At 47.3% G+C, this 27895-nt stretch overlaps 1 protein-coding gene across 4 annotated transcripts in view; it reads right to left on the bottom strand.

The window, feature by feature from the left end:
• The window catches only part of Mtm1 (myotubularin 1), a 115307-nt gene that overhangs the window by 57405 nt on the left and 30007 nt on the right, over window positions 1-27895 (bottom strand). For 3 of the 4 annotated variants that reach the window (XM_005406416.2, XM_005406418.2, XM_005406417.2), the window contains exons 4-6: window positions 27046-27140; window positions 12110-12220; window positions 7572-7673 (exon numbers count right to left, since the gene is read on the bottom strand). In XM_005406416.2, coding sequence (XP_005406473.1) covers window positions 7572-7673; window positions 12110-12220; window positions 27046-27140 — 308 coding nt within the window. The remainder of the gene's footprint in view (window positions 1-7571; window positions 7674-12109; window positions 12221-27045; window positions 27141-27895) is intronic. The other variant, XM_005406419.2, reaches the window with a different exon arrangement.

Raw genomic sequence — 27895 nt, 5'->3', positions numbered from 1 at the left:
CGTCAGCACATTTGGAGTAGAACAAGAGCGGACGCAAGGTAGAAATAGGCCAGGGCTTAAGGCACACGGCAGAGTTTGATGTCACTAAAGCCAGACGATGCAAATGACCAGGATATGACCATTTCACACTGCACAGACATATTGAAATGTCACACTGTACCCCCTAAATACAATGTACACAATTACTATGTGTTGGTTAAAAATAAAAAAAAATATATTTAGAGAAAGCTAGGCAAAAAGAAATAGGTAGCAAAGACTGGGAAAACCAAAGGCAACGACCAATGGGGCCGACACCGGAGCAGTGGCTGCGCAGTCGTCAGAGTCACTGCTTCCAGCCTTTGAAGAGGTGGTGTCACAGCACGGTGCCATCCATCCAGGGAAGGATGCTGCTCTCTACCGCAAGAGTCCTGCAACCCAGCTGCTTCTCTCCTGAAATGACAGCTTGCAGGATCAAGTCCCCTTGCCGGGTGTGGATCGCGCACGCCTATAATACCAGCACTCGGGAGGCTGAGGCAGGAGGATAGCTGTGAGTTCGAGGCCAGCATGGGCTACATAGTGAGTTCAAGGCCACCCTAGACTACAGAGGGAGACCCTGTCTCACAAAAAAAAAGTAGAAAAAGATCAAGTCCCCTCATCTGTGCCTATTTCAACTAATAAGAGGTCAGTCTACCCCTGTCCCAAATGAACACGCCCCAGCTATATGAGCACTATTCAGCTCCCAGAATAATGAGTAGGAAATACTGCAATGCTAAAGATCCAGAATTGTCACAGTACAATGGAACGTGCAGAAACGCAAACCCAAATGAGCATGTTTCCCTGAACAGGCTCCCCTGAATGAGCAGGTCCAAAAGACAGGAAGAGAATTCTGCCCATTACTTAGCACTGCCTCCCATACATCCCTTTCTAGTTCAGATGCTTTATGGGCTTAATACTCTGAAATTAAAGACTTTCGATGAAGCCTTTATCAAAGGATAACCCATTGGTTTGTTAATATTACTACTAATCTTTATATAGCATCTTTCTTTTAAAGGGCTTAAAGTGTTCCACATATTATCACAATTGCTTCATTAACAGTCTTGGGGAAAGTGGGTTGGAGTAATCATCCTTACTCCTTACACCTGCTGGGAAAATGGCACACTAATAATGGAACAGTTGACATTTATTGGGTACTTGTCACACACCAGGCACTGTGGTGAGCATTTACATTTAATCCTCACAGAAGCCCTATGGCGTAGGGACCAAAGAGCACCAAAGCACATAATTATGTGACTTCCAAGGTTGCCAAGGAGGGAAGTGACCCGGCCAGATTCAGACATGGTCCACTGGACTCCCTGGCCTATGCTAGTAACCACACACTGGAAGGGCTCTACACACGAGTCGCCCCTTGGTGTCCCCATCGGCGGCTGCTGAGAGCCTGGCACCTGGGTCTCGGGCTTCATTTCTTCTAGCTTCAGCCTCCCCATATCCCACGAGTCTGCCTGTAAGCTCAAAACCTTCGCTTACAATTCTGGAAGATCACCTGTGTCTACAGCTGTAAAGATGGATTTGCAGTTATTCATTTGTATTATAATTAATTATAAGTTATAACTAATTTATTCACATTAACTTGCAGTACATTTTATTCTACATACATCTACTATTGTCTAATAGATTGCTGTTCAAATTTCCTGGACCTTAGCAGTAAGCATGCACTTGAGCACCATGACCCAGTAAACACACACACACACACACACACACCCCTGCAAGAAATGCTTCGTGAACCCACACTTACCTACATTATGTGTCATGCTCTTCCTGTTTCCTGTTCTATTCCATTTTAAAGTGCTGGCTGCCACCAAGTACTCTGATTTTATGACTCACTAATAGGTTGGGGTTGACAGCTTCACAAATGCTCATCGAAAATCTAGATTCTCTCTGATTGTCCCATTAGAGTACAAAATGAGCAAACAAAGGAGGCTGACGGAGAAACTTTTCCATGGAACATGATCAGCCCAATAAACTATTTTTCTGCAGAGCTATGTGTCTCGGTTCATCTGTATACAATTTTGATTTCTGCCATCAAATCAGAGGGACTGTGACATTTCTTATAAAGTGTATCATTTACCTAAAACTAGTATTGAGTTACATGTAATTTATGAAAATTCAGTACAATTTCAAGTGTTTGGGAAGCAAAAGCAAAAACAAAACAAAAAAAGAAATGCTTCGACTAAAACAGAAAATGTTATCTAAAAACACACACATTGTACCGGACTGACACAGTACGGAAACAATCCAGTTCATGGTTTGAGGTGGACTCTGTCGCTAAACAGCTCAAGTTCAATTCCAATTCCAAGTGGGAGTCCCGACTAGAACACAGAGTGGTGAAAATACTAATGCGACAGGAGATGCAAGCAGCCAAAAGGGTAGTCAGAAAGAAGAAAGCCCACTCAGAGCCCGTCCACCCGCGGCTGGAGTTGAGCGCAGCTTTCTTGGCCTCTAGACTCCATTTCACGGACAAAATAGCAAGGCTGCTTCTGCCTTCGGATGGCGATAAAAATCAGTGAGCTAATCTGCAGCTGTTCTAACGGTTTCAGTAAAATGAACAGATATTTTTTCAAGCAGGAGCCCTTTGTATTGTTCAATGCAATCAGGCTTGGAGTACGCTTCCAGGAAATCCCTTTCTGGCACGCTTGCACATTCCCCACTGTGGCAGTTTGGAAACTTCTTTCTCTCCTGTCTCAGAGGAATAATTGTCCTTCTCCTTTCCAAAACTGCCCTACAAATGAGACGCGACCCCATCCCCCTTGGCCCTCCCAGGATCCTGGTCTAGGCAGGACAGTTCTTGCTCTTGCCTCGAAGGAGGCGAGCCTTCTCCCACCCAGTCACCACCTTTCTCGGATTCAAAGGGAGGAAAGCTTCCCTGGAGGTGGCTGCTAACTCTGCCTTTTGTTTTTTTAACAACCTACTCTCCCTTTAAACCTCTGTAGAGTACAGTAGCTTCTGTCCCATGTACTCAGACCATTTTCCCACATTCCCAAAAGTTCAACAAAGCAGACACTGAGGACACAAAGGCAGTGAAAGAAGGCTTCCCTCCATTCTGTATTCCACCTGGCTCCCAAAGGCGCTCCATTTCTGACTTCCCCACTCTGTCCGTGGAGCCTCACCCTTCCCAGGACTCAAGGCCTGAACCTGAGAGGTAGGGTGACTCCATCACTCTCCCTCGTCCTGTCAGATCCGACCACTGCCCAGGTCTGTGTAGCCTCTCCTCCACCCTTTTGCCCTGCTCCTGCACCTGGGTGTCCCACGCATCTCTTCTTCCCCTCTGCCCTGCGTAACGCTGCCTTTAATCCTCACTTACTTCTGCACCCTCAGCAGGACTCCATTACTTCTGGAGGTATAAGCTCCCCACCCTAGCCTGGCCCCTCATCACGTGACCCCAGATCTTCTCCCAGCCCCAGCCAGCACCACCAGCTACCCTCATACACACCCTCATCTCTGCCTGAAACCCACTTCCTCCACCTTCCTTGCCCACTGGTGATTACACCCACCCTTCAAGGCCCAACTCGAGCAGCTATCCATTACACAAAGGTTTTTCTAGTCTCCTTCCTGTGAGCGCCCAGGACTTCACCTGCAGTGTTCCTGTGTCAGATCCGTGCATCTTTGCCCCACGGCTTTCACTTCAGTCACGTCCTTGGACGGCACTAGGTCCCCCCACAACTGCGCTCACTGCCACCTGATGCGGGCCCACACAGACTCTGAAATGAACTCAATTCAGGAAACACTTGCAGACATTCACGTCAGGGCCTGGTGTTCAAAAGCAGTGTCAACAGCTAGCCTAGTTTCAACCTCATCTAGTCTTCTTTTAGTGTCTCATTTAAACATTTTTTAAGGATGACTTTCAGTGGTTAAAACTTAGAGTACGATTTTCTACCACACTGTATGAGCAACTCCATTCATATTTCTCTCTAGCTTGTTACTTTATTGGCATCCTAACACGAGAATCAGCGATTTTCAGCATAGATATGAAAAAGATATATAGCCAAGCACCAAGCACAGAGAAATCAAGTCCTCTGTGGGTGACTCTAATGACAGTAACACAGAATCCTAGGTTCTGGTACTAGATCTACAATACCCAGAAACACTCATTCCCCTTGTCACCATAAAATGATCTTCTCTCACTTTCTCAGTTCAATGAAAATGCCATCATTTTAAAACTCTGCTGCAGGTGCTAGGTGAGTAGCTGAGTGGCAGAGCACTTCTGAGCATATGTGAGGTCCTGCCACCCACCCCCTGTGCTGCAGAACAAAAACAAGACCAACAAAATCCCTCCTGTGCAGAAGTCATCGTGCGAAGCTAGGGAGACAGATAAAGGGTAATCCGTCTCGATACGCTCCCAGTGCGGTGGGCAGGAGGGATTAGTGGCAGCAGACAATTACGACATGATTATTACAGAAGGCAAATTGAGGTAAGCGCTAAAATGGAGGGACCTGCAAAGTCTAAACAGAGAGCTCTCACAGGGGGTAAACACAAGGCCTGGAAAAGCACCTGGGACTTAGCAAGATGCTCAAGGATGAGGGTGTGCAGGATGGGACTAGAGCAAGGCTGTTGTAGGTAATGGCGACAGCAAAAGCCACACAGAAAGCGCTGCGTATGGCAGAGAACCATGGGGCAGCCCTCCGTGGTTGAAGTACAGGGAACAAGCCAGAAGAGTCACGGATGGCTTTTGGTGGGGCACAGTGACATGACTGCACTAAAATTAAAAGCAAAAGAAACAAAAACCAACTGGCAGCATTACATAGGGTGAGTTGGAGGAAAAAAACTAGAAGAAGAAAAGCAGAAGTGGAAATGGGAAGAAAGAATGGAGAGTTACTAAGAAGCAGAAGCTCCAGGAGTCGGAACTGATGTGCCTATGTGATGCGAGGCAGGGGGAAGACAAAAATAGTGACTTTAGTATGGAACCTGAGCAACTGAGGGCCTTCAAACTTGAAGGCCATAGAAAACAAAGACCAACTTTTGTGAATTACAAAGAGGTTAGGGCACCAGTGATCTTGTAACTCACATGGACTTTCCAGAGGGATGAATTTGAGGGTTGCACTGGTTAGACTTACTCAAGGACATTGTCAGGGCTGGACTTACAAGTCATCTACACAGCAGCAACAGGTGAAGTTACTGGCATAAATGAAATCATCAACGCAAAGAGGGTGAGAAGAGGACATGGCTGAGAAGACTGGTAAGGGGCAGACACAGTGGTACAGGCACATGGAAGCCAGGACTTTCAAGGGGGTGGTTAAATGTGTGGGATGCTGGGGAGAGATTAAAAAAATGAAGGAGGAAATAAGCTACCAGATTTGGTCCTGAGCTCCAAGCGGTTGCCAGCAACGAAGCTGGATATAGGAGTGGACTGGAGAATGTATGAACTAGAGATGAGGCTAGGCTAGAATATTCTTCCCAGAACTTTGCCACTCAAGTGAGAGAAGTAATAGGAAGTAATAGAAGTAAGGGGAAAGCTAGCCTAACTCTTCACATAGTTTCAAGAGCTTTCAGTCCATAGTCAGCTGGCTCCAAGGCAGGGTGGCATGCAGAGGAGCACCACAGAGGAGAAACAGTTCATGGTAAAGCAGGCAGAAAACAGCAGCAGTAGCAGTGAGCCTGCCTTTCCCTTTTATTCCAGGTTACAAACTTACTGGGCAGTGCCACCTACACCCAGGGTGCGGCTTCTACATTTAGTAAATCCATTCAGCCACACTCAAAACTATGCTAAATCCAATCTGCACTAATGTAGTACCACACCCTCTAGATCCAGCCAGCTCTGAAAGCCCACCTATGAGCAGATGACGCTTTGGAGGAACATCTAGACACAAGCCATAACACTGCTGGAGCAAGATCCTAAAGGAGATGGATTGAGCCTCAGCTCCTTCAAACTTGCTGTGGAAGCCATTCTTTAATTTCTACTAATACAGGGCCAGATATGCATAAAGCAACAGAGACCACATTTCCTAACTGAACTTTCATAAATTTCATTCTCACTTTCATAATATTTTAGATGTATACCCATAAAACTCTTTAAACTCCTAATAAAGTTAAAATGTTCAATATAGAAATATTGTTTGCATCACATGTTTAATCAGAAACTTAGAAAAGCCTGAACATGGATTCAAAGATACAATATTAGTGGATTTATGCCAAAGCATTACACGTCCATCTGCAAGCAACACAAGCCTCAGGAGGAGTACTTCCTACCCTCCTAATCGCCACAGCCTCTGCGGAAAACTCCTCCTCTCTACCAACCTTGAACTTCCTGCAGCGGAAACAACTGCTGGTGAAATTTAGTGAGAGGGGAGCTGTGTCTCGTGAGAAAGAAAATCTCAGACCTTTATTTCAAAAAACACTACCGCCAAACCCCACCAAACTCCCCAGACGTATTAAAAGAAAGCTACAGGAAGAAAAGCTGTCATGTAAAGTAGCTCTGCACCACTGCACGCTCCCTTCAGTTTAGCCTGCAGTGCAAACATCATCTACCTGATGATGTTAGGTGGTTGTATGCTTTCTAAAGAATGTTTTCCTTGCTCTCTCCTTAGCAGGCATTCACCTCCAAGTGTATTTAGAGTCACCCAGAGAGAGAGGAGAGGGTAAGGAGATGTAACCAAGGCATGACAAAAAAAATGAAGCGAAGGCCAAGACAGACTATAAAGAAAGCCTGAAGAGCAAGACTCATGGAAGGGTCAGCTCAGCCATGTGGCCAAAGGAAGCTCACTTCAATGGTTTGGTGAAGAGGAAGGAAAAATTTCAGGTACACATGCTAGGCAATCACCTTTTGGAATAAGTCAGAGTTTACGACTAGTTAAATACATAATAAATACATCCTATAGGTATATACTAAATGCTATAAAATGACCTCTGATTGTTTGTTTTTCTTCCGGTACCAGGAATCGAACTCATGACCTTGCGCTTGCCAGGCAGGTGCTGTGCTGCTGAGCTAAATCCCCAGCCCTTACAATGACCTTTGAAATGTCATTCTTTTTCCCCCTGGTACTGGAGACTGAACCGAGGGCCTTGTGCATGGTAGGCAAGTGTTCTACCACTCAGCTATATCCCTAGCCCCAAAGCGCCATGCTTTTCCAAAATAAACCTGTCCTACTTAGCTGCTGGCTGTGGAACCTATACAACACATCTGTATTTCTGAAGTACAGTGGCTTAATCAGAGGGTCTGTTCCTCTTACTGTCTAGAGCCACATAGGCTTGAACTGCATTGCTCATTGGTTAGCACCAAAGTGAAAAGCAAAGAACTCTACGTAACCTCACAGGGCTGTGCTCTCACCCACCTTCTCCCTGTCCCCTGCACTGTGAAGGGCATGCTCAAGGCCAGAGACCACAAGGTGCCCCAAGTGACACTCCGGGTTCATGAGGGGTTCCAACACCAAGAAGTAGTTACCCTGGGTGCCCCACCTCACACTTCCTCTGGAAGTGATTAAGTCAGACTTATCCCTGGCATTCACATCACAGCAAGCAGAGAGACTGAATGGAAGAGCATGCAGCCCACAGGCAGTTCCCACCGAGGTTGCCGCGCCGCATGGAAGAGCCCTGGGATTTACCAGATTGTGGGCCAGAGGAAAGGCGTAGCGCGTGAGGGTCTCGAACATGTCTCTTCTACTGTGGCCTTCCTGTTTCAGTGCGAACCTCAGGTTTCTCATATCCTGGGGGCAGAGGAGAAATAGGACAGTTCAGTCTACAAATAAAGTCAAATTAATTAGCAAAAAAAAAAAAACAAACCTTCAGTTCAATTAATGGAGTAGAAGAGTCACTTACCTAAAAGGGCAATTAATCTAGACTACTAAGAAAATTACTTTGTAATATATGGCCTGTTAAAATATTCCCTTTAGGAGCACCAGAAAATATTCCCATTGTAGCCATGAAGGTAAAGGTAAGACAAAACAACTAGTGCTGGAGCTGGGCGTGGTGGTGCATGCCTATAATCCCAGCGCTTGGGAGGCTGAGGCAGGAAGATCACTGTGAGCTCATGGCCAGCCTAGGTACATAATGAGTTCAAGGTCAGCCTGAACTAATAGTGAGACCCTGTGTTAAAACAAAACAAGACAAAACTAGTGCTAAAGGCAAGACAGAGTTAAACATCATTTTATACAAAAAAAAAAATAAAATGGCCAGGAGCTCATAGTCTACATTCATGGTTTCCATGTATTTTTAAATTATGAAATAGTATTTATTCATACAACTTCTCAAAAGAGCACGTGCTATCAGATATGATGTCAACATTCTTCAACATCATTAAAATGCAAAAGTGCTCTCCCTAAATAGCATTTTAAACTCTTATCTAAGTAATGTAAGTAATATATTTTTACTATTCAATTTTACTTTCACAAGGTTCAAAATAAGCCACATAAAAAGTACCTCAGAGTAGTAATAACTTTATTTTCAGGAACTACACATTAATGATCTGAAACAACTCTTAAAGGTATCTTCTAATATACATCTCTCTCACAGGCAGGAAGACTAAATTGAATACAAAGTTCCTTTAAATGTCAATTATATATAAAAATATATCCTAGCTTATTTTCAAGGCTAGATTTTTTTTTAGTTTGTCTCTTTAAAACCATCAATGTGGTGCTGTGATTGAATGGTAGCTAAGCACTAAAAAAGTTCAGCTTTGCAACATGCTTTCAATTCTTTCAGGAAAACAAATCCTGTGCTGGACCCTAGGGCTACCTCAGGAGTGAGCCGTCCCTGCCCCTGCCCTCTTGGGTACCACAATCTTCCTACTGTTCAAAGCGCTCTCTCACTTATGACCTCCTCCAGAGTACTCGGAAGGCTTCCTAAGTTTTAGGTCGGAAGGACAAGCAAAGGCTTTGCCACTCATGACATCCCAAAGGGCAAGCAGAATACCAACTAGAGCCCGAGACTGCGGATGACTGCCCTGAGACTTTACAGGTCCTAGCGATGGGGCTGGCTAGGGTGCTGGGGCTGGAACCCAGGCCCTCGCACGTGAGAGGAACGTGCTTTACCACGGAATCACACCCCTAACCTTGCTGCTTTCATTTCTTTCATTCTCATTTTCTTTCAGTGCTGGGGGTGGAATCCAGCACTTTGCATATGCTAGGCGAGTGCCCTGTCATCAAGCCAAGCCCCTAGACCATCCTTTCATTTTTAAAGCATGTAGCTAAAGTTCAACAACTGCGTGACACCGTGTCCCAAGAAAATTAAGGATGTGAGTGATCGGTTCATGATGCAGAACAGTGGTGAGCTGAGGCAAAAATCATTTCAGTGGGATGGGATGTGTTCACAGGGTCTACAGCCAGCGGCGGGTACAACATGGGATGGCTGCAGACCCTTGGGGCGCAAGGACCTGGGAGAAACTTTCTTCCTAACGGCTGCAGGTTAACGATAACTCTGTAACACCCTTTTCTTCAATGTCTGGCCAGAAATGAGACCGAGACCATCTCTGCATCAAATATTTATGCTTATCTATCAGGGATTCCAATAAGATTTTCATCTGCCAAAGAATACGTGATTCGAGCAACTTCTTTTGCCATCAGATGCAGATGTAATTAAAGACAAAATTATGTCTTGCAAGGAAAACGCTTTAGTAGGAAAGGCAAATGACTCACAGGCAGCAGGTCACCAAATCTGTGACAGAAACGGAGCACACACTGAGGGAGTCCCACCTGGTCCCTGCAGACCTGAACAGCCGGGGAAGGGCACCCAGGAAGCATCCTTGCGGGGTCAGCCTCCTAGGCCTGCTTACCAACGCTGCGCACAGCCTGGGTCCCCCAGGCCCCTTTCTATAAGCTATCTCTGCAGAGGAAAACACTGCTCCCTTCAAAGGAGGACACTGTGCAGACACAGCAAGGGGAGCGAGGAGGGAGGGAGACAGGCCTTGTGGCAGTGTGGGCTGGCTCCTTTTTAAAGGCTCCAAATGGTCTGCAGGGGTTGGTATGGAGCCTTCGGGGAAGAACCCCATATCCGGAGCTAATTTCTCCCCTGCTGCTGGACGCGTCCTCTGGGACCACTATGCACCATGCGGGTACTGCTGCTGGCAAGCCAAAACCGCGGCGTGCGCGGCTGGGGCGGCCACCGTTGCAGGGGCGTCAGGACCCTATGTGTACTGCGTGCGGGTGAGCCACGGCCAGGGCCCGAGCCTCAGCCCCAGCGCAGCAGCCCCTCTGTCAACACCGGATCTGTGCCTGAGAAAATGCAGAATGACTCCGGTGACTTCAGTGTTTCCAGGGAGATCATTTAGCGCTACAACACTGTCCTAGGCTATCATCTTTGGACTCAGGCTAATTCCGAGAAATACACACATGTAGTATGAGAATGAGGCCTGTGGAGTTGTTGTTAAGCCTTTTCTTGTAAGAGTCAAAAGGGGACAACATGCTTTGTCTTATTACTTGGGGGGGGGGCGGAATATTTGAATACAAGTTTTCCTATTGAAAAAACAACAAACGGGATGTTTTTTAACAAGCTCATTAGAATTAAAGTCACTTCAAAATCACTCAGATAGCAACCACATGCCCTTGGGGGTTTTCAACATTTTACTCCCATGAATCTTTTCATGTGAAGAATCCTTCCATCATTGTAAATCCCCAGATTTCTAGGCCTACAGTATAGACAGTAGCTGAGAGAACAGGTAAGGCATGAAGGTAGCTTAGATCAAAACCAAAAGAAAAAGCTGAGTGAGGCATAGTGGAAATTTCAGACCAAGTTTAATAATGATATAACCTTTTGGTTTCTGGTAGTGTCTCGGTCATTTATAAGCTGGAGAAAAGAATACTTTACTGGATTTGTAATCCAAACGGAAGGAGAAGAGGATGGTTCTTGGAAACCACAGCCCATGCTGTGGACAAGGGTTTCTAATTCTGGCTCTTCCCTGGGCTCTTTGGGCCCCCCAGGCAAGTCATGTCGTCCAGTAAAGGCCTCATATCTCTATCCATAGGAGGAGGAGGACAGGCCTGTGGTCAGTAAACTTCAGCCCAGCTCATTTTTTTGTATGACTCTCAAGCCAAGAATGTTATTTTACATTTTAAAAGGGTGGGCAACCCAAAGCATGAAGAACTGGTGATACAAATCTTACAAGGCTCCTCCAGCCTAAAATACTGCCTATCAGGTCCTTAACAAGAAAATGTTCGGCAACGCCAGCTCTGCACTAACAGTTCATTGTCACCTGAGGTACTTGGAAGCGTCCCAACCTTCTGGGCTCCGGCCTTCAGAGATGATCTCACAGTAGAATCTGGGGTAGATCTCAAAGATCTACATTTTTAAAAAGCTTCCTAGATTGTTCTGATACATATCTGGGTTTGAGACCTAGGTGGACAGATGATCTCCAAATCCCTTCCAGCTCTTTCTAGACTTGGCTATGATGCTATAGATAGTCATCTTTGGAAACCCAGTACTGGAAAGCAGGTTTCCTCGCCAGAAGACTGACTCTACTGTTACCCTCACTGGATTTGGAGTCCGGCTTTGCCATTTGAGGGTGATCTTAGCAACGTGACCCTTCTAAGCCTTAGGCTCCCCATCTACAATATGACCATCTTTGAAGGTTGTGCTGGGGGGAATGCAAAGCACCTAGCATGTGTTTGGATGGACACAGATGTTCAATCAATTGTTACTGATATAACTGACTGCATTTAATTAGTGTTAAATTTCTCCTGATTATCACCCTGAAATAAAATATTAGACCACTACCTCTAAAAATGCAGCAAAAGCTACACAATTTGTTAGAGATAAAGACATATCCTGTTCGCAAAAGACAAGACCTATTCCTTCCACGGTTTGAAGGTGTCTAACTGGCAACACATGATATGAAGGGTCACTCAGAGCACACTGGAGCAAGAACTACAGAGGTTTAAGAAATGTTACCAACAACGTTTTCTTTCTACTTAGTCAAGCTAATAAACTGACCAGCTCCTCAAGGCTCCTAGCCTAGTGACCACGTCGGTCCCTTGGATGAGAACTCGCTCCCTGGGCGCTTTGGGAAATCTCAAAGTGTAAGGGGAGAAATTATCTCTAGGACCACAGATGTGCAGCAGATTTTGATCGGCTTAAGCCCACATTAACTTTCTACTATTAGTCAACACCACTGTGTCTTTTTCTTTGTGCAAGAAAGTACTGAATCTCTTACTTTACAAGTAATATCTAGACCATAGGAATTTTCTCCTCTACTTGTCGCGCCTCCCATTTTTTCAATTCTTGAGATCACACCCAGAGGGACATCAAGTATTAGAGCAGAATCCTGTAATGGACAAAAACACAAAAGTTAGTATTTCTGTTGCTGTAATTAAAACATCAAATAACATGTAACGTAACTATCAGCTTTCAGGGTGTCCTTTTACCTTAGCCCCTTTACTCTTTATGAACGAAAATGCAGGACAGATCACACATGAAAAAGCAAGCATTTCAGAAGTCGAGAACGCAATGAGAATTGGCCGATGCACACTGCCTACGGGGCAGAGAGAACTCCCCTAGGCCCGTAATTCCAGGGCAATGCCACATCGCCTGAAGCCCCCATCTGAAGCCCGCATCTGTCTGACAGCTCTCGCAGGACATCCTGCTCCCCAGCTAAGTGAGCTCCTTCCCAGCCTTCAAACACTGCATCTACAACAGGCCACTTGCCCCAGGCCTCCTCACCCCCACAGCTTCTCATGCTCAATGATCCCTCTAAGTTGTCGGGGGTGACACAACGGACTCCTGGCGTGTCCCAGGCCCTGGCTCGGATCTCCACCCTTGCTCTGCTCAAGGTATTCCCTTTTCAACACACCCTGCTTCCCAATTAGGACAGGTACAATGAGCCACCGCCTGCTCCCGAGGTCACCAGTGCTCAAGAGACTCCCATCACACCACCTGCTTCATACTGTCCCGATACCCGATTTTATGCACTTGTTTTTCCCACTAGAATTTAAGTGCCCGCAAGGAGCACTCGTCAGAAGCACGGGTACAAAGCTTCTCTGGGCTTGCGAGCCAATGCTGAGTGCAAGCAGCCCATGGGACTGCGGGCAAGATGGAATCATGCTAGTTAGGTGGCGGCTGCCACATACGAGCGTCTTGTCTGTGCCAGGTATGGCTTGCCATAGGGTCCGGGCATGCACTATCTCATTTTATCTTCCAAACCACTCGAGGGGGAAGGGAAAGTACCCCTGTTTGCTGATGTGCCAAATGAGGTTTGAAAAAGCTTCAGTAACCCGCGCAGTAAACAAGGGGCAGGGTTGACATCCAAGACGAGGCCTGGGAACACACACCAAGAGTCAGTCACATCACTGCTAACGACTCCGAGTGATCATTTAGCACAAGAAACCAAGCTCTGTGAGCGAGGATGCTTGAGGAGCTCCAGATGGCTAGAGGACAGAGTCGATTCGACGGGAGAGGTATACAGCTACTAAAACAACAGCGGTACAAGGCAAACAAATTTAAGTGGAAAAAGTAGCATACAAAATACACTGCGACTATCCTAAAATATATATTCTTATGGAAGAAGGCATGATGCGATATGTAACTGCTAATCCAAAATTTTCTTTAATACTGTATTAGATGATTTAGACAATAAAAAAGTGCTTGAGATTTTGCTCTTTAAAAATGTCCTGTTACAGGATACAAAGAACGTATTTGTTTGACTTTAAATCCTTTCTTTTCCAAAGACAATACAGACAGTAGACACTTCCCCATAAAATACAAATATAGCTCAGGGGATATTTAGGAATTCAGAAAGTCGAAGACTGTGCTGCATCCCTATCATGGAATGCTACTCAGCAACAAAAACGAACGCCCTGAGGACCTATGCAACCCGGAAGCACTTCAGGGGCATCAAGCTGAGTCCATACAGCCAACCTAAAAAGGTCACATGTCCCATGATGCACTGAGGTGGCAGTCTTCAAAGGACAGAACTGCAGAGATGGTGCAGGGAGAAGTGGGTGTCAGGGTTGAGGGTGTGACCATGCAGGAACTCTTCTGTGCTGATGTAACAGTCCCACGTCACGTGGTTACCGAGGACTGAATGTCACAGACTGTGCACAGAAGCATACGAAACGGGGGTATAAGAGCACTGTACAGCTCAGGCCTGGTCAGAGTCCAGTTAGCGGTACGGTGCCAACAACTTCCCGGCTTCGACAAAGCAACAGCAGTACTAGCGAGCGCTGGGCGAAAGATACCTGAGACCTCTCTGCACTGTTTTGGCAAGTTCATAATTACTTCAAAATAAAAAGTCAAAAAAGTGTAAGTACAGCTGTGTAGAAAAAAATTTAGGCTCTTTCGTTTGTTTTGACACAGGCTCTCGCTATGTAGCCCAGGCTGCCCTAGAACTCATGGTGATCTTCGTGCCTCAGTCTCCCAAGTGCAGGGATGACAGGCGTGCACCACCATGCTCAGCTACAGACAAGCTCTTAACGTGGACAACACTGGTTCAAATCTGAGTTCTGACATTTATTAGCTGGATGACTTTGGCATGTTACTCTTATCTCTTGGCGAATGTACCTGTAAAGTAGGGGTGAGTGGAGATAACTGCTTTAAAGTACCTGGCATGATGCCTCTCAACAGCAGCCAGAAAACTACGAAAGTCATTGTTATCATTATGATGTCAAAGAACACCTAAGTGTTTGGAAGATGTAATTGTGCTCTGCATCTAGCAGAACCAGCTCCAGCTAGCATAAGACAGGTCTTTCTGTTTGTACCTCTAAGGAAGCATTTATTTTACCCACTGCCATGGAGTGAGGCATTTCACTACATGAAAGAAACAGGAGTGCCTGAAGAGAAAAATGCTACTTAGTAAAAGTGTACACACACAGCTACATATTATAAAGTATTTACTTCCCCTTACAGACTATTTTTGAAAAACATACTATCAGGTGGTCTGTTATTATGCCTACATTACACTGAGATTTATAAGCACCTGTGAATTATATTCTTAAATGTCAATTTACACATAAAATACAGACGATGTCACATAAAAGTCTGATATTCTAATGCCAACATGGAAGCAAGAATATATATATTTTGTCTTTTTAAGACAGGGTCTCGTTATGCAGTTCAGGCTGGCCTTGAGCTCACTTTGTAGCCCCTGCTGGTCTCGAACTCGCAATGATCCTCCTGCCTCAGCCTCCCAGGTGCTGGGATTACAGGTGTGCACCACCATGCCCGGTTTCTAAGAATATTTTTTAAAAAGGGGAGAATTAAAAATAAGAAGAAACCTTGCTGCTCTCTGTTCCTTTTTTTGTTTGTTTCTTGAGACAGAGTCTCACTATGTAGTCCAGCTTGGCCTTGAACTCACAATGCAACTCAGGCTGGCCTCAAACTTGCTGCAATCCTCCTGCCCAGCCTCTTGAGTGCTGGGATTATAGGGGTGTACCACCATGCCCGGCTCTCCCTTCCTATTCTGGGACAGTGAGGAGAAGCAGTCACTCTCGGCCAAAGGCATCACAGTCTAATGAAGCTACTTACCACATTCTCTCTGAACGATACATTCAAGATCTGATAACTCAGCAGGCTGAACAGGAAGATCCACAAATAGGAAAATTAGCCTCACTCTCTGGGAACCTAAGTTATCACTATCTAAACATCATTAAATATTCAAGGCGTCTCAAAGGTCCATCCCAACTCAAAATTCTGTGCCTCTAAGTACCTAAAATAGCTGAGAAAGAAGTATAACAAGTAAGCTAAAACAATGCACATGGTCCAGGAAGTGACAGTAACTATCCCGGGCAACAGGGCCCAAAGACAAGCTGCAGAGTGCCCCGCTGCGAGATGGGGGCCTGGCTCTACCTGGAGAGAAGACACAGGTGGCCAAGTAGCCACGATGCCCCGCTGCAAGTGCTAGGAGCCAGGAGAAGAGACCATACAAAGTGGAATGGGAGGGAGAGAATGAGCCGTGTCGTGTTGTTCAGATCCTGCCGGAGTTCCAAGGCGATGCCCGCTTTAAAGACGACCCCTCAAGGACCAACCTTCTGGTCACAGGTAAGGGTTGTCTCAGTAGCACATGTGGGAAAGCAGGTGGTATTTATCACAATGCAAGGTGCTCAGGTCTAAGAGCAGGCGCTGGGACTTTGCTAGGGCAGTGGTGGCAAACCTATGGCACATGTGCCAGAGCCAGCTATTTGTTATTATTGAAAGCTCTAAAAGGTTCGCCATCACTGTGCTAGGGAGTCCAGCAGGACTAAGCCAGTGAGAGCCACAGGATGATTTCAGAGAAGAGGAAGCCCAAGATCGAGCAGCTTTCTGAGGGCTCAGCCAGCAGCACTGCGCTTACTTGCACTGTCAGAGGCCGAGGGGCTGTGAGAGGAGGAGAGACCTGAGGGAGGAGGCAGACAGGTGAGCCTGGGATGAAACAAAGAGGACTTAGATCCGGGCCCAGATGTCTGGGACGGAGCGTGGCAGAAAGACAGACACATGAGGCTGGGGAACAGCAGCAATGAATCAAATGCAGATTGCAGCAGGCTGCAACGGAAGAGATCCCAAGGACGCCTCCCTCTAAGTCTGCCCAGAGTTGAACACAGGCTTTTCTCTATCTGAATGTCGTCTTTCTCCCAGGGTTCCTGTCTTGATCCCCTGTCACTCATCTGCGCATCCCAGCTTCAAAAGTTACAAACCAGGGACTCACCCTTTGCGTCCCTCTCTCGTCTACCTCTGGAATCAGTCTCACATCTGTCAACCTCTCCCAACACAGCCAGCAGCTTCCCTTTGCATCGGGTATCACGCCCCTCCTCAAGTGCTCTGACATGGCAGCAGGGTCACCTAGTGGAAAAGCCACCTGCTGCTGGATTCCTGCTTACATCCCCCTAAAAGCTCCTTGTGGCTGAACTCTGAAGAGCCCAACCCCGGGAGATGGTGGCAGGGAGCTGGCGGTCGAAGCGTACATTTCAGCTAGGCAGGAGGAAGAGGTTCAAGAGACCTACTGTCCAGCACGGTGACCACAGTTAGCAGACTTTAAGAGTCCTCACGACACACACAAACGCACAAAATGATGCGTGGGAGGTAACAGGCATGTGTTGGCCCTCACCGAGCTGTTCCACAATGTGTACATGTTTCAAAACATGCTTACATGAGAAACATGATTTTGTTAATTTTTTTCATCTTTTGAGACAGGGTCTTATTACATGGTTCAGGCTGGCCTTGAGCTTGTGGCAATACTGCTGCCTCAGCGCTGGGCTTACAGGGATGTGTCACATGCCCACCTGATTATACCAATTTTTTTTTTTTTTTTTGGTTTTTTTTCCGGTACCGGGAATCAAACTCACGACCTCACGCTTGCCAGGAAGGCGCTGTGCCGCTGAGCTAAATCCCCAGCCCCCAATGTATCCATTTTTAAAAAATTGATTAAAAATAACAATCAACATAAAACCCCAATTCCTTAGGCGGTCTGGCATGGCCCAGGTCACACGTCCCTGTGTCATCCCTCTTGCCATCAGGTCCTACTTCTATGCTTCCTTTGATCTCAGGCCCTCTCCCAGGCTGCTGTCTCCATTCCTTCGTGCCTGCCCAGCCCCGCCTGCAGCGTCAGACCGCAGGTGCAGCGCCCTTTCCTCTCAACAAATGCCAGGCGCCCGGGATGCTCGCCCGCCTGTCCTCCCCTATGACACGGATCACAGCTTGCAGTCAGTACTCGTGTGATTATCTGACTGTCGCCCATCTGCCCCATGGGACATCAAGCTACAAGACGGTGCTCCCCGAGCAATACACACGTTCCCCAAGCACGTGAAGACTGGGGCCGCAGCCACAGAACTGGCCAGCGACTGATAACAGAGAGCAGAGGGTGAGGGAGAACTCAAGGGAAGAATACACTTCTGAGCCATGGAAAGTGAAAGGCAGAAGAGCCAAGAGTGCAGGCAGCAAGGGACACAGAATGAAGGAAGCGTGCGCTACTCATCACTGCAGGGAAGGGAAAAGCGGAGGGCACACCCCAGGCCTTGGAAGGGTGCAGGGAATGAGCAGTTTCAACAGGGACACGAAGCCAGACCCGAGGCTCAGGAGCCCCCAGGCTAGAAGCGGAAGCAGTAGGTGAGGACTCATTCTTCAGGAAGCTTTGCAAAGAAGGGGAAGAAAGATGATAGGATGCACAAAGGGCTTTTAAAATAGTGAGGCTTGAGCAGATCTGCAGGGTTGGGAGGGACCGAAAAGGAGGAAAACCGAAAACGTAAGACAGGCTGACCGATGGGGAGTGGGGACTGGATGGGTAGAAGGAGAAAGGCCTGAGGAGAGGGATTCCCTGTGGAGCCTGAGATGCCTAACTCCTTCCGCTCAGAGGGGAGGGAAGGAAGAAAAGATGGGAGAAAACAAACACCATTAGAGGCCGACGGGGGAATTTATGGGAGCTCAGACAAGCTGACTTTCAGCTTTTGACAGCACAAAACACAAGGTCAGCTAAAGCGCGTGGGAGGTTTATCAGAGAAGTGCTGGCAATGTAACAGGAAGTCAACTGGAGAGGAAAAGGACTGCCCAGTTAGTGAGGAGACCCTTTCTGAGGGCTGGAATCTAGCTGGCAGTGAAACTAATTAACTCAATCCATTACATGACTTTCAACACCAGGGTTCGCGGCCCACAGACCCTCGACTTGGCATCAGCATGGGGACAAAGCAAAGGAGGCTGGGTATTAACATGTTCCAGTGGGCTTGAACCCCGCAGTGATACACGGAGGACTGTCTCATTGGGCATCATGGGACAGTGGCACACATACAGCCCTGTTGTGAGCGTGTTAACTGGAACATGGTAATCTGAAAATGGCATTTGTTTACCAGCGGTAATATATGGAGATGACTTAAGCCTGCGAGTTTAGAAGACTACCTGTATAGGTTGAGTATCCCTTATCCAAAATGCTTGGGATCAAAGTGTGTCAGATTCTGGAGTTTTTTGGGTTTTAGAATATTTATATAGAGCTAACCCTAATCTGGTTGAGTAAGCCTAATCTGAAGACCTCTAAAATCTGAAATGTTATAAGCATGACATCTGATTTCAGAGCACTTCAGATCTTGAATCTGGGAAGCTAACGTATACTAGGGAACTTATGTTCCCAGAGATGCTCCTGTTTATGGATGTGCTAGGATGTTTTATTTTGTAGTATAGTTGGCAATATTCCTCCTCCTCCTGAATAAAAAGAGGTATCAAATTCACTAGACAGAGGACTTCAAAAAGGACAATCTTGAAGTTTCCAATGCATTGTTGATTTGTCTGTTTTGAGACAGGCTCTTGCTATGTAGTTCAGGTTGGCCTTGAACTCACTATGTAGCCCAGGTTGGTCTTGAGCTCACAGTGATCTTCCTGCCTCAGCCTCCTGAGTGCTAGGACTACAGGTATATGTCACCATGCCCAGCTCTCCCACACATTTTTAAAAGAGAAAATTACTACAAGAATCTTTTTGCTAGTACTTTTAATGAAGTGCGCTGGCCTCCCTTTGGGAAAGAACACAGGCCTGCTTCTGCAATACCTACAGTGGAAGGTCCACTTTACCTCCCCTCCTGCTAGTACCCAGGACTTACAGCTCCAGTGGTACTGGCAACAGAGAGGAGGGAAACCAAGAGCTGCTGCGCTTGCTAGATGCCCAGCTCTTAGGTGGCATGATGCCCAGAGCCCGCCTGAAGGTCTTTTGGAGGCAGATGTTAGTGAGACCGAGCCCGACATCACGCAGACTCAGCACCCATCTCTATCCCCTAAGTCCTGTCTCTGCACCAGAAACCCGAGAGGAAAGCAAAACAAACAGGCCGCCTTGTCCTCGTCCTTCGCTGAAGTGCCTTCACCGAGCTCATGCTGTGTGTTCTCTTTCTACTGAGGGGCCACAAAAGAACCACGGCATTAAGCGAGATTCCAGACTCTCAGGGTGAACACTGCCGAAGGATCTGAAGCACTGCGTTGCTATCTTTCAGAGAAAAATTCAACAGCAGATTTCTTTTTAAATGTAATCCTGGAAGCAGGTGATGTTTCTGAAGTATGGTCAGAAGATGGAATGGGTCTCCACAGCGTGACTGTCATCCGGCCAGTGGTCTTCACCCAAGAACCCCGCCCCACTGTGTAAGGCTCGATGGCCTGCTCACGTGCGAGGCCTGAGTCCTTTTGCACCAGCACCTATGTTCCATTCCATGTGCAAAGCTCGTGTGGAAGGACCAGGAGTGGGAGAGGACACTCCTTTGAAAATGATGGTTGTCTCTGGTGTAAGGAGAGGAAGCGGTTTCTCCAGCTGGCTGGTGGGCCATTATAAACACTCTACCTCCACATAACGTATAAGGGGGCAGGGGCCAATGATGGAACACGTGTGCGAGGTGGAGGGATGGCCTGAAGCGAAGCCCGGGGGTGAGAAAGCCCAGGGCCAGCACAGGGAGGAGCAATGAGCGGGTGCAGCTGCGGCATGGGGCAGACGTGGGGCAGACGTACAGGAGAGACGTGGGGATAGGCCTGCCCGGAAGACGGTCACGCACCGCTTTGCGAGGAAGCTGCACATCTGGATGAGGCATCTGCAGTGACACAGGGGGCCCCCTGCAGGGAAAGGGAAGCCAGCAAGTGCAGCTTGAGGAGCTGGGGAGGGTGGGCTGGGAAGGGGCTGGGGGAGATAGGCCTAAGGGAAGGAGCCTGCGAGGGCTGGGAGCCACCACTGGGGCTGTGGCCCACCACGAGCGTGCAGCGCCAAGACCAGAAAGATGCGGAGAATGTGAAGGAGACTGCAGATGTGGAGGAGAACCAGGCGACAGAAGTGACTCCGGGTGACAGGATGAAAAGTGGTACCATTAAGAAAACTAAGAACATCAAATGAGGGAGCTCGGATAGTGAGAAAGACCTGAATGATCTCCGCTTCGCCCCGACTCTGGGAGGCCGGGTGGAAAGTCGTTGTACCTCTGGCAGGCAGAAGGAAGTGAAAAGCAGGTACAGAAGAAAGGTTGGTACCAGCAGGGAAAAAAATACAAATACAAAAGACCTGGGAATGCGCCTGGGCAGTGCTGTTTTGCCTGCCTCAGACCAGAGTGGGGACGAACTTGAATACTGCCTGCTCTCTTATATGAGAAACCCAAAGTTTAAATAATTTAAAGGGTAAAATAAAGGATGGATGATAGGAATCGGGGAGATAGGTCTTTTACAAACGGGAAAGGGATCGAGAGATGGCGGAGGGGAGGTAAAACGAATTAAGACAGGTTAAATAATGTGTTCCAATGCCCCACGATGGATGTACTAAGAAAAGGTACCGCAGGCATGTACTAACAAAAAAGTTTTTTTGCAAGTGTGGGGAAAAGGGCTGAGCCGAGCATGGTGGTACATGCTCGTAATCCTAGCATTCTGGGAGGCTGAGGCAAGATCACAAGTTTGAGCCCAGCCTGGGCAACTACACAACTGAGAAAGACCCTGTCTCAAAATAAAACATTATTTAAAAAGGGCTGGGGATATAGCTCAGCATTAAGTGTGAGGGGCCTGGGTTCAATCCCTGGTACCATGCAAAAAAAAAGGGCTCCGCAAACCTGAAGGAGCTCGGTCACCATAGGATCTATCTGCAGAGAAGTGGCTGACAGAGTGGGCAAGGGCGCGGGGAAAGAATGGAAGCCGCCTCGCCCTGCAGTGAGCGCAGGTGGAAGCAGGACAGGACAGCACCTTCTCCCCCAGCACTCCCAGGGACCTCTGGGGCCGCCCTCCCGGCCTCTCCTCACTCTTTACTTTACTGACCCCTTACGGTTTCCACCGCAGGCCGCCCCTTCCTTCCTGACATTCTCCTCTCCTACTCTCTGTAACGGCAGTGGCTCCCAGGGGCTTTGCCTCAGCTCGGTGGTGCTTTGTTTCTGTCCCTGGCCCTTCCTCCTCTCCTCACCATGGAAAAAGCTTCCTGGCATCCAACATGGCCCTCTGCATGCAGCTTTTACCATTCCCGGGGCCACATTCCCAGCGGCACAGGGTGACAGTCCCACCTGCTGGCTGCACAGCGAAGCACTAAATCCCCGCCCACATGTACCCCCTCCCTGGAAGACCTACGCCAGCCTCCTCCTCCCACAGCATCTGTTCTGATCAATGGGAGCAGCTCTAATCATTCAGGCAAGAAATCCCAGGCGTGGCTCTTGGCCAGACTTTTCCCTTCAACTCCCACCTCCAAAGGATGACTCAGATCCTCTGCATCTCTTCTGGCTGTTTCCCCTCTTCTACATCTGCTACAAGGGCACTGGGCCCTTCTTGCCCACCGGAACCCTTGGGTAACTTCCTAGCAGGTCTGCCTGTCCCTCTGTCCTCACCCATCATCCACACTGTGGGCCAGATGTGTCCTTCGGATCTGCACTTGGGGTCTGGCCTTCTCCACGCACCATGCTGCCTCTTCCTCCAGTCTCATTCCCTCCTGCCCCCCGCTACTTCCCCCATCGCGGTTCTAGCCCCACGGATCACTCAAGCCTCTCCACAGCACGGGTGTCTGTGTATCCATACAGAAAGCCCCAGGTAGGTATGGAAACCCTCTACCTGCGATGCTTGTCCATCCCTCTTGTGCCACTGTTTCTGTTCCCCGAGACTTGGTTCAAATATCCCCTCCTCTCTAAGGCATCCTACGACTCATCCCCTTCCCTTGTAACCTCACAGCACTACGCACACCACCACCAGCTGTGTCTTACTTTACGCAATTGCTCCTCTCCATATCCCATGAGGCCACGCGGACTTCAAGGCATAGCACAGTATGGGATTTGTCTCAGCACGCAGGAACTGCTTCTAGATTGAAGGATGTGTGGATGAACAAAAACTTAAGTTGCCTTTCATCGACTGGGCCCAAAGTGCTTCTAGATGAGAATCTGGAGGCAGTTTTCACCTATTCTACCACATCAAAAGGTAGCACGTGCCTACAGTGGCCCCTGCTGGGTCACAATATTAATCCAAAGACAAGTTCCTTGGCACCCTCAAAGTCAAATGTGGCTATGGGATTTCTGAGCTCCAGAGGCAATGCCGGCATTCAAGATGCTGTGATTCAGTAGGGTCCACACGGCAGTCAACCCATAACAAGGCCTTTAGCTCAGAGGAGCACTAACCACGCAGGAATCCGCTTCCTCCTGAATTCACTCACTGAAGACACATTTTCTGAGCACCTGCTGTCTACCGAACACTGCACTAGCTGGCAGAGGGACCGGAAGGACGCAGCACCTACGGCAATAGTCATGCTGCAGGCACACGAATGGGACAAAATTCAAGCATTCAGCGCATACTGCCTGAGCACCTTCAATGTGCCAGGCTCCGTCTAAGAGCTGAGAGAGCCGCCCGTCCTCTGACACACACTGAGCAAAACGAACCGGAGAAGTGTCCTGCAGGAGATGGAGCCAAGCGCTCAGGAGAAAGACAGAAGCAACAGGAGGCTACCAAGTGCAGCTAAGGGGCCATACACGAAGCCAGGGCCCCCGGGATTCGGAGAAGTCAAGGAACCCTCGGGGACAGCTGCAGAAAGCTCCAGAGAGCTTGTGGCTTTTGAGGTGGCTTCCTGAGGACAAAGAATGGCTTTGAAAGGGGCAGGAAAAGGGGTTGCGGGGCTCAGTGAGAAGAGCGCACGCATGCGGGGGGGGGGGCAGGGGGGGGGGGGCTTGGCAGAGTCAGACAACTCCCCTGTTCGGGGAGGAGGCATGGGAGTCCAGAAGAGTTTACACCACACAGAAGAGAGTCGATTTTCCTCTGAGGGCAACAAGAGGCCAAGGAGAGCTGCAGAACTGAGCAGCTCTGGTCAACCAGGCTTGAGGGGGTCAGTGTTGAGACAGTGGCCAGGACAGACCCTGGGGCAGACCATGCAACGAGGGCTGGGTAGATGCAGCTGCTATGGCAATCTGAGGATGTGACAATGGACCCTCAGCGTCCCTAACAGAAGGCAAGCGTGGACTCCAATGTCAGACTGCACACACCTGGGCACATCGCTCCTACTGTAGTGTTTACATACCTGAGACAAACAGGTATCCGCTTCAAAACGCCACCGAGATGACAGCTTTTGTGAAACACACAAAAGAACGTTTTCATGTTCTGCAGCAGACTCCACAATTAATGCTGTTGTCTGGAGCTTCGGTGAAGAAGCACTGACAGCTTTCTAGCTCAAACCACCATTTAAATAGCATTCTTGACATGATATTTTCTGCTGCTAGCTGCTTTCTGCTGTACAGGCACTAAATGCTGTGGCCAATTACTTAAATGTTTGCATAAAACTTCGTAGAAGAAGTAAGTCAGCAGTCACTGTCAGGTGGGCATCTCACTCACCCACTTGAGGCTAGCCTCTGTCTACAAGCTACCATATGAAAACTGAATACATACAACTTGCTAAGTATTTTCCCAATTATGAGAGTAACGCATGCCCATTGGAAGTATCTTGAAAAATACTGACATTTATTTTAAATCTAACTGGTGACAACTCTCATATATATTAGCATAAACTCTCTCAATGCTGCCCAAGTTGAGCCTTGGGATCTGTACAGAATACGTCTAATCTCTGCCCCACAGCACTTCAGAGAGTCAAAGCTTGCTCTATCACTTTCCTCCTTAGTCTTCTCTTCTTCAGATAAAACATCAACATTTATTTCTCTTTTTTATGGTTTTTTGAGATAGGGTCTTGCTATGTAGTTCAGGCTGGCACTGCACTCAGTATAGCCCATGCTGGCCTTGAATTTGAAGTGGTCTTTCTGCCTCAGCCTCCCAAGTGTTGGGATTATAGGTGTGTGTGCCACCACGCCCGGCTGCATCTACATTTATTTCCATCACTGCTTACTGCTCTCATCTCTGTCCCTTAGTTGGGTTTCTTCTCCTGAGCTCTCTCTAGTCTGTCAATGTCCCTCTTAAAACATGGCACATGCATCTGAACCCCTCATTTCAGATGGGGCTCAATGTCCCATTTTGTCTGGTTATTCTATTAACTTTGGTTAATTTACCCTACAGGTATATTAGCTTTTTCATCAGCCATATCCAATTATTGGTTCAAAAAAGCTTGGGTTCCTGTTAAGACAGGTATCTTTCATCCCTTAAGGGTTTTTTTGTTTATTTGTTTTTTGTCTTTTTGAGACAGGGTCTCGCTATGCAGTTCAGGCTGGCCTTGAGCGCACTTTGTAGCCCAGGCTGGTCTCGAACTCGCAAGGATACTCTTGCCTCAGCCTCCCGAGTGCTGGGATTACAGGTGTGTGCTACCACACCCGGCCTTTCATCCCTTAAGGACACAACAGATTTAACTAAATTATCTCTGCTAAATGTTATACTGTTTGTTGTGCCCCAATATCCTAGCCAACTATGATCATTTCAAACCCCAACTCTGTCCCCGGGCACACAGGCTCGTTGACTGCATCTCACATGTTAGCCAAGCACTGCACCGGAGCACTGGAGAGGAAAAGTCCCAATGGCAGGGTGCAAATGACCACACTTCCTGGCTGGCATTGAACCTGCCACACACAGTCTGTCACCCTAGCTAGGTGACCACCACCAGCACACCCGTGTCTTTCCCGGGGCTACTGCATGCCTAGAAGCCATGAAGGTGGGGAGGGTAGAAAGAGGGGAGAAGGGGGATCTGAAATGATCAAGATACGATGGTATATATATGAATTCCCCAACATGCCTTTAAATATTACATATCCCAAACATGAACCGATGAAAAATAAAATAGCACATGAATCACTCTTTTAATGCTGTTTTGACATTTCTTATATTTTAATCATTTGGAAATTTAGGCAAAGATCCACAGTAAAAATTCAAGCATATCCCTTTTTATTTTATTTTAAATGTATTTGGTTTTCATGCATGAAATGGTTTTTTGAAATACTGTATGTTTCTTTTTAGTCTGAAATGTCCTGAATCTGTGACATTAAGATCTTTTTATTACCATTTCTTGCACTCTAAAGATTTGGTTCATTAATTTTCAAATATGTCTTTTTTATGTCCTTCAGTAAAGTTTTATGACTTCACACACACACACACACACACACACACACACACACACACACGTCGAAGTTTTACCAGTTGTTGGCAAGGGTTGACATCAGCTCACTGCTGTTAACGTCTCTCATTCTGGAAGACTAGAGCCTTCACTCGTGTCTGGTCTTACTTAGAAGTCTGAATCAGTTCCCACTGATTCAGGAAAACTCCCAGTCTCAGGACCCCGTGCCTGATCCCCATACCCACGCCTAATAGCACTGCGCTACGGGACACGCTAAGGAGTGTTAGTGGCTGTACAAGTGGGCTCCCACAGCTCAGGCGACAGTGATAAGAAATAGCATTTTTCACAATTCATAATAATGAACACAATAAAGAAAAACATCAAAAGATACAAACTAATTTAGGCTACAACTGTCCTAAAGAAATGGTGTGCTAAAGCAGTAATGCAAAAGCTAGGTTTCGCCCACGATCTTAGCATGTCCTGCGTATAAGCCAGTAAGGGGCTGCGCTCTGCTGTATGCACACGGTTCCCCCAAAGCCTAGTCCAGGGAGATACACCCGTGCCTTCAGGCTGCGTGGGCAACACCCCCTACCCAACTACCATCAGTTCTTTTGTGGCAGCCACAGCAGCTACTCATTCTCTCCTCCCCTTCTGTGGGGTCTCTGCCCCGTGTCATGGTTCCATCAGTGGCACCGTCCTTGAACTGTGGTGGCAAACACTTCTTGGCCATGGGCTGAAGAGGCAGAGTGGCAGCAAGCCACACCAGTCGTGCAAGTTCTATAATGCCACCTAGAGCTCTGTCACGGAAGCCCTGGCAAGTCCTAGGCTGAGGCCTTAGCAGGGACTCAAACCAGCGGCCTCCCCTGTGATGTTTTATGAAATACACCTGGGCCCGGAGCTCAGGCAAGGGCATTCTGCTGCAGAAGATCTGGGGCATCTGGACCACCTGCTAAGTCCCACAAATGGTTCTCATCTGTCCTTCCAGTTAAGGATGCACATCATTACAATTCCCACCCCCTCCCCACTAGTGAGGGATAAAACCTATTTGTAAAATTATTCTGTTCCTTACATAAACAGGTGTTAGTGTTCAATGAGCTTTGCACAAGCAAAAATTAAAAGAGTTGAGAAGCGACTGTATCTCCCCCATGTTAATCTGACCCACAGTCAGTCTTGCAAGGTAGAAGAGAAACAGTTTAGCATTATCTGTAACAGTTAGGGTCATCTTTATGGTCTTATATTTTACTTACCGTTTCCAAACTTCTTAAATAAAGACGATAATTTGTGATGTAAACTCTTCCCTTAATGGGGCCATTGAAAGGACATATGTAAATAACTTCTTTGTCTAGTGAGATAAAAAAAGTACCCTAAAATAATGGAAATATATACCAAGATACACAACAAATGGCACTAATTTAATATTAACTATTCAGCCTAGAATAACTATGACCAAACTACTGAAGAGGTGGAAAGCAGGACTGGCAACGCTCCCACATCACCATGCTAGGTCCAATCAGGGCAGGAGGGGAGCTAGTAGGGCCATGTCACCTCTGGACACTAGCAGCGCTTCCCTGAGCTTGCCCGAGAGCAGATGCGAATGACGGTACTGCTGCTGCTACCTTCCCGTGGCTGTAAAGGTGACTATTTGCGCTAACGCAATCAGAGGATGGCAGTTCACGCATGCAGTCTCGTGGACTAACCGCAAGACTGGGCACTGTACTTTGCCAACCTCCGATCATAAAAATACGCTGATGATGTCTTTAGTAAATGAATGCCAGCAGTAGAAATCTATCTATTCTATATTCTTTCTCTTTTAATAGTCCACAGAAGGGTTCAGCTAGACTCATCTCAAACATTTCAAAGATATAAAACAGATGGTCAGAGAATAGGACATATTTGGTAGAATCAAACATAAGGAGAAACTAAATCACGAGAGCTAATTATAATAGAAACACATCTTTGTCTTGTTTTTCAAGGATGTCCTTGAATATGTTAATAACTTTTAATTTTTAAAGTGATTTTGAAATCCATTTCATTTCAGGTGTTAAATGAAGAACACACGCTAAGGCTACTTCACGCCAGCTCCATTAGTTACTACCT

This window comes from Chinchilla lanigera, unplaced genomic scaffold, assembly GCF_000276665.1.
Source record: "Chinchilla lanigera isolate Chin_1 unplaced genomic scaffold, ChiLan1.0 scaffold00097, whole genome shotgun sequence".
In the NCBI taxonomy this organism is placed as follows: Eukaryota; Metazoa; Chordata; class Mammalia; order Rodentia; family Chinchillidae; genus Chinchilla; species Chinchilla lanigera.
The sequence above is the reverse complement of the archived record's forward strand: the minus strand, read 5'-3'. Positions and strand labels throughout refer to the sequence as shown.